The sequence below is a fragment of the Morone saxatilis genome, unplaced genomic scaffold, assembly GCF_004916995.1.
Source record: "Morone saxatilis isolate NCDOM2014 unplaced genomic scaffold, NCSU_SB_2.0 Contig0, whole genome shotgun sequence".
NCBI classification, from domain to species: Eukaryota; Metazoa; Chordata; class Actinopteri; family Moronidae; genus Morone; species Morone saxatilis.
The window spans coordinates 504,292-511,061 of NW_023339650.1; the positions used below are offsets into that span (position 1 = coordinate 504,292).

At 41.8% G+C, this 6,770-nt stretch overlaps 1 protein-coding gene across 1 annotated transcript in view; it reads right to left on the bottom strand.

Moving 5' to 3' along the window:
• Positions 1 to 4,464, bottom strand: part of LOC118320878 (glycogen debranching enzyme-like) — a gene marked incomplete at its 5' end in the record, with an annotated part of 8,612 nt that extends 4,148 nt beyond the window's left edge. Inside the window, 5 exon segments of the mRNA XM_035652004.1 lie at positions 569 to 681; positions 1,228 to 1,363; positions 2,590 to 2,701; positions 2,948 to 3,173; positions 4,362 to 4,464. Coding sequence (XP_035507897.1) covers positions 569 to 681; positions 1,228 to 1,363; positions 2,590 to 2,701; positions 2,948 to 3,173; positions 4,362 to 4,464 — 690 coding nt within the window.
• Between the last annotated feature and the right edge of the window lie 2,306 nt (positions 4,465 to 6,770).

Below are 6,770 nucleotides of genomic sequence, written 5' to 3' on the forward strand. Positions count from 1 at the left end.
ACGAGATAACAATCTTTGTTATGTTGAGATAACGAAATAATTAATTTGTTATCTCGAGAAAACAAACTTTGTTATCTCGAGATAATGAATTAATAAGTCGTTAATCCATGGCCGTTCTCGGCTTCTGTACTATTTACCTCATCTCCCTGTTCTTTATTTTGGAACATATACTATTTCCACACATCCTGTCCAACTTTTTTTTTTTTTTTAGGGGGATACAACAAACAGGCCTAGCTTTCAGACATGGTAACAGGCTTAGGATTTTGGAAGGACTCCCTCTTGGTCCCCTGTTCAAGGTAAATGCAAGTCAAGCAATGTGAGAATATTTACTATTATTATGATATTGGATACATTTATCGTGGTGAACTTGGAAAAAATGAGAATGGACAAACCAAACATTGGCTCTAGATTCACATTTTCCGTGCATTTCGTGGCGACTGCAGTTTCTCCTTTGCACTTGGAAGGGGAGGGTGAGGCAACGTGTGATCTGCAACTACATTGCTAGATACCACTGAATCCTACACACTGGTCTTTTAAAATCATGTTGTAATGTAGTGTATATAATTACCTCCTCTGCATACGTTGACTGCTTTATAGGGGAAGTGCCCATTGTTGTGGAGCTTCACAAGCCAGTGTACAATAGATTTACATAGGCCCACTATCTCCACTGCAGACCCATCCCTGGATTACACACAGACACATATACGTGTTGACAAGGAGAAGATTTGTTTAGCGTTCAGTGTCATTTAATTAATTCAGTTGATGGTGAAAGAAGTTTCAACATAAAAAAAATTCTTGAGTACATTTACACTACACAAGTAATTTGGAATATCTGTATAATCTGTATAACAATAAAATATGTCTTTTATATTTCTCTGTTATCAGTAAAGGATCTATACCTCATGACTTCATGTACACTTATCTTACTTTTGTCATATAGTAACTGTTGTAGCTTCTCAGTTTAGTGAGTTTAAGATATTGTTTTCTTAATGTATAGCAGCAGTATCAGTATGATATTACTGGGATTGTCAGTCTGTGCATCCTATCTAGATATATTCATGGCTGCTCAATGTGCATTTGATCTGGGATCAATTTTAGGTTTGATTGATGCCGAAATAGTGCTTCAGTCAACTAAGAATAGTAGTAAAGTCTATGTAGTACAAAATAATAATGATGAATAATAAGGATGCTGAATAAAAAACGATGGAGAAGATAGAGAAAATGTACCTGGGTGTAGCAGGGATTCCTTTGTTCTGTGCCTTTGTACTCTCACCCATCTTGTCCATCCAAGTTCCACAGTTGAAACGATTTCCTCCATAGATGAAGCCAGTGGTCTGGTCGACTCCAGCCTGTACATTAAATCCTGGCGGGAGTGAGATGGGCTGCTGTTAACAGTGTCAGAGTCACCAGCATGTCAGCAAGTCATATTACTTACTAAGGTCCTAGAGACTTCTACTTGCAACATATTTTGTAATACTGTATGTGAAGACACTTCATATTGATTGCATTGGTTGTAGTGAAGCAAAGTCAGTCTCTAAAACTCCTAAAGGATTTGTTCAAAAGCTACCAAAATTGATTGACTGATGTCTAAAAGTGATATGGCAGTAATAATGAATGTCTTTGTATATTATGTACTGTACAAATGGACTAATGTCCAAACTTGACAAATGTTCAAAAAACAGAAAACATTTGTGTGTTAATCACAATTTCTTTCAGGGTTTTATTTGTAAATGAAAAATGTTAGTGAAATTTCCACTGCACTAATTCTGATAGACCTCCACTGTACTTATAATTATGCATTTGAAAAACACCAGCTTTTACTCTAGCCCAGAGTCCTGCATTGGGCCAGTTTGGCAATCCTGCACCTGCAAAGCTCTCTACAGGAATCGACCCATTACTCACAATTAACTCCAAGTCAAATCCAGATCCACTCAAATCCATTAACATACTCCTTAATATGACCTGTGACCTATACCATGCTGTTTGATTGACCCTTCAGCAGGAGATGCTCCCTGAGCCAACAAGTCTGGCGCTTGCCTTCTCTGAATCCTGAGGAGCCACGTCCTGCAGTCATTTTTTAAAGGAACTCACCTGGCAATTTTTTAGAGGGTACCATGGAGTCCCCAAAGGAATGCTGGGTTGCCTGACACCATTGGCTGTCTCAGCTGCCCAGCAACACAGAAACTCAGCTGCCCAGCACCACAAAACCCCAGGCGGGTGCCAATGTACAGCCTGAAACCCAGTCGGCCCTCCCTGCTTGACGTCCTGCTCAACCCAGGCCACCCAGCTGAAGTATGATCAAGGCTGAAGACACAGCACCTTGTGACTGCTATATCAACGGTGCAAATCCAGCTTGGAGACCTTGTTGTGTACAACCTCCTGTTTCTCTCTAATATCTGTTATGTGATCTGTAGGTAATTTATTGCAAAAAATATGAATAAGTATTTAATGGCTTTTGTGAGGATTTACCTCTCTACTGATGCACAATCACAAAGAAGAACAGGAAAAAGTTGGAGCTGACCTGATCTGTGTAAAGCTGAATCTAGCACACATCAGTAAGCAGTATTGTTAATGAGTGCATTAAAATACCCTCTTCAGTCATGTTGGGATCTAACTGTGGTCCAGCGTTGGTCTCTCTGAACTGGATACCCTGCATGTGTCTCTGCATGGCCTCCTGGATCACATCATACAGCGGCTGATCCTGAAGGAAAAACACAACTTTTTTGGAAAAATGGCACAAATCCTCTTCTTTATATGATATGCATGCACCAGTACACAAGAACAGTTTTAGTACTTTACTTGGGTACACCAGTTTGAAGTCCTGCATTAAATATACATTTAGATTTATTAAATATCAAATATCATTTTAGAACCTGTCTGATAAGGATTTGATAATCAGTGGTTTTTGAATGAGAATTAAGAATGAGAATACAGCACACAGTCCTACCCAGGCTCCAGCAGGCTGAGGCTCAGACACGTTGGTGGGGTACATCCTAGAGACGGGACATTTGAGGATGGAGACACCGTCCGGTACTAGTGTGCAGTACTCCTGGATACATTGCAGCCACCACCACACAGCATCCCTGCTGTTGAAGCGTGCACTGCTGCCCCGGCCCAGCAAGTTGGGGATCAGGCCGTAACGTAGTGTGCCCGCAAATGCCAGGATGATGTTCCTGTGGCAGTCAGGACAATGATTTAATAGATGAGCGTTCAAGTGAACCTTTTTGTGTTTAACAGGTAAAACATAAATTAAATGGGCAGCAAGGCAACAGTAAAGATACCAGTACTGGAACACAGTAGTGTTTAAAAAAAAAGTGTCACAGACTTTAAACCTGCTTTTGCCAGATGTTATGATTGTTATTGTTATATGTTATGTTGTTATGATGCAGTTTCCATGCGCTGCTCGGGCAGCCTATGTGAACAGATTGTAAAGTTATTTAATATTTGAATTTAGGTTCAGAGATGGAGATCCTGAACTTTTCCCTACAATATCCATTCAAGACTAGAGAGAGTCTCTTCAGTCAGTCCAAGGAGAAAAATATGACAAACTATTTGAGAGACTCCTTTAAATGAAGTATAATGGCTTTAGTGATAAACATGTCAAAAAACCTGGACTAGTCTACTATAAAGCCATACTTTGGTGAGTGAGTGACTTAAGTGGGCGGCTGTGGTGCAGAGGCAGAGCGGGTCGACCCCTAATAGGAAGGTTGTTGGTTCGATCCCGAGCTCCTCCTGCCACGTGGAAATATCCTTGAGCAAAATACTGAACCAACTAACTAAGTTAACTTTGCCATCACTGTGTGAATGTGTATGAAAGGGTGAATGTGGCAGGTAGTGTAAAAGTGTTTTGAGTGGTCGGAAGACTAGAAAGGTGCTATACAAGTACAGGACCATTTACCATTTAAGTGAGATTGTTGAATTTGTTTGTAAGTGTCTTATTAAATGCAGTTCATTTGACATGAGACTAGGCAATGAGTATAACAGGTAGAGTAACAAATAGGGAGTACCAAGGTATCACTTTAACCCCAACATTGCAGACTACGGATGTGTGACTTTTGTATTTGTATTTTGTATTTGTAGTTTGATGCATTATGTACAGTAGATGACAGTTTCTGAATGATCCCAGTAGACTCTTAAGTAGTTAATATATAATAATTCACTCTAGTCATATAGTAGGTTAACAATCAGAATTAAACAATCTATACATTTTACAACCTATTAAATGTTACATAAACAGGCATTTGATTTATTTGACATTTTAATCAGATTAGTTTGTTTCTGCTCAAAGTGGTGGTGTTCAAAGCCATAAATATCTTGAAGCCTATATTCTCCTGTCCTGAGGAGTTGTGTGGTGGACTCACCGAGCCTCCAGGTGTCTGCCAGTTAGCAACAGTAACCCTCTCAGGGAAATGAATGTGTTGCGACCCAAACACCGTAAAATCCCAGCACAGGAGTGAGGAAGACCTGAAGTATAGCAAACAACTATTATTTCAGGGCAATAGTGGGTCTGGGTATATATATATATTAAAATACCCTATTATAAGCTTCTCTTTATTAACAGACCAAACGCTGAATTGAACTGAATTGAACCATGCTGCCATGTTTGATTTGGCCTTCAAAACTATTAAAAGATAAGACTAGTGTTATTCCGTTATAGGCAACAGAGGCATCACCGCACATGTGCCATTGCTAGTTAACATTGTGGCAACACACAATTAATTAGTTGTGTAAAGTGTAATATATTGAAGTATACTTAAAACTGTTAACATTTAATATACTGTTTAATTTCATTTTAAATTAAAGCTGCAAGCAGCGATGAACGGGCCCTCGCACTCCACGCAACTCGGGGTGTGCTGCGGCCGCGTCACGTGCCGTCGCTAACACGTGCGAGACCACTCAGAAAATCACCCCAAATGAACCAACGCGAACAGTATAACATACGCGCCAACTTTGACGGCATGCACAAGAAACGGCCTTCCAAGCAATACTGCACGAACTAGCACAACTTCTATAATCAGCAACTTACTCTTCCACACTACGCTACTTCCCCCACCAACCCTTTTGAAGCAGTCCGATGCAATCTCTAAGAGACATTTTAAAGCCTGCAAGCACGTTGGGGGACCTCGCCACTCCCGCACCTCGTTGGCGTGCTGCGGCCCACGTCGACCTGCCGTCGTAACATGCGACCACAAACATGAAAATTGCACTTAAATCAGATCAACATTACCACCAGTGCTTACCTCCTGTTGGCGGTAGCCTGGCTCTCCACTATATCTGAAATTGTCATGTAGCGTGTCTTCAGGGCGGGACCCCATCAACACGTGCGAAGTTTCATAAATCTGGACCATGTACACTGAACGTTATGAGGAAGTACAGGTGGACTGTTACAGAAAACTTCAAGCTTTATGGGATATTTGTACATGTGGAAGCTATAGTTACTACTATTTCATTCAAATGTTCAAAGGGTACAAGTCACAAATACGCACAACTTTTAATCAGCGACATTTTTTACTGTACTGCCAATTTTATGCTTGGTCCGATAAGCGCTTGCTGGAGGAGTTTGTTCAAATACAAGCGGAAATTCAAAATGGCCACAGTTTTCAGGGGAAAAGCCAGGGCACACGCCCTCTTTAACGGACAGTGAACAATAGCACAACCTCTGTAATCAGCCCAATGTTTTTTAACTGTACTCGACCCAAATTCTTGGAAGCAGATCCGTCAAATATCTCTAGAGCGAGTTCTCACGATACAATGCAAAAAACGCTGCAAAATATTCCCACTGCAAAATGCCGGAAATTGCATACCAGTTTGCACATTCGAATTCACCTGACGCCCGAACCCTTTGACCGCGATTGCCACAGCCACGCCTCTCCAGATGTACATCCACCAATAGAAATTTTTCTACATACCCCACCCAACTTATCCTCCTGCGCCCGACTCTCCCGTGGGGTTTGCTGGCTCTCGCGGTCCAAAGAAATGCCCTTTTTTACGTCTCGGGTGCATACACGGTGCCGTCCGCGAGTCTTCATACATACTCCGGTCGAACATTGTCGGCCGCGCGCGGCGTGCTTTTTTAAAATCCTGTAGGGGATGCATTAAAAATTGTGTATCGTGAGCTACTGGCACCCCATCCACCACTGCCCGCTGAATTTCATACTTCAACTACCACTGACTACAGGTACTCCAGCACAGCTGAGCTTTACCAACTGCCACCAGAGCCGCCACCATAAGTGCGCAATCAGTGACTCATTTATAGCGCGGTTCCAGGACGTCCACTGAGCAAACTCATGCGTACCTAATTCATTTTTAATCCAAAGTGCCAGATGCGGAAGCAATATAAACTCTCTTCAATTTTAAAAGACGCGCACCCCCGTTGTGGCGATCGGCTCCTGGAAATTCGCTGCCACAACCCTACAGCAAAGACACGGGGACGATTTAAGGAACCCATATTGGTGCTCCAATTGGGAACTTACCAATGGGGAGGAATATGGTCCAATTCCTTTCTTTGACAAAAAACTGACCCAGCCAAGACCATAACCTCGTTTATGGAGTACATGCTTACTTTCTTTGATATACCAATAATCTTCGAGATGCATTGCTTTGCGCAGGACGCGTCCCCCAGCAATTACGTGAAAAAGTTTGTGGGAAACTTAGTTAACCCCCAAACGACGACACTAGAACCAATAAAAATTTCCCCAAGCTCGACATGTGTGCGCGTTTCATCGATTATTCGACCACACCCCGCGGCAAACGCCTCCATAAATCAATTA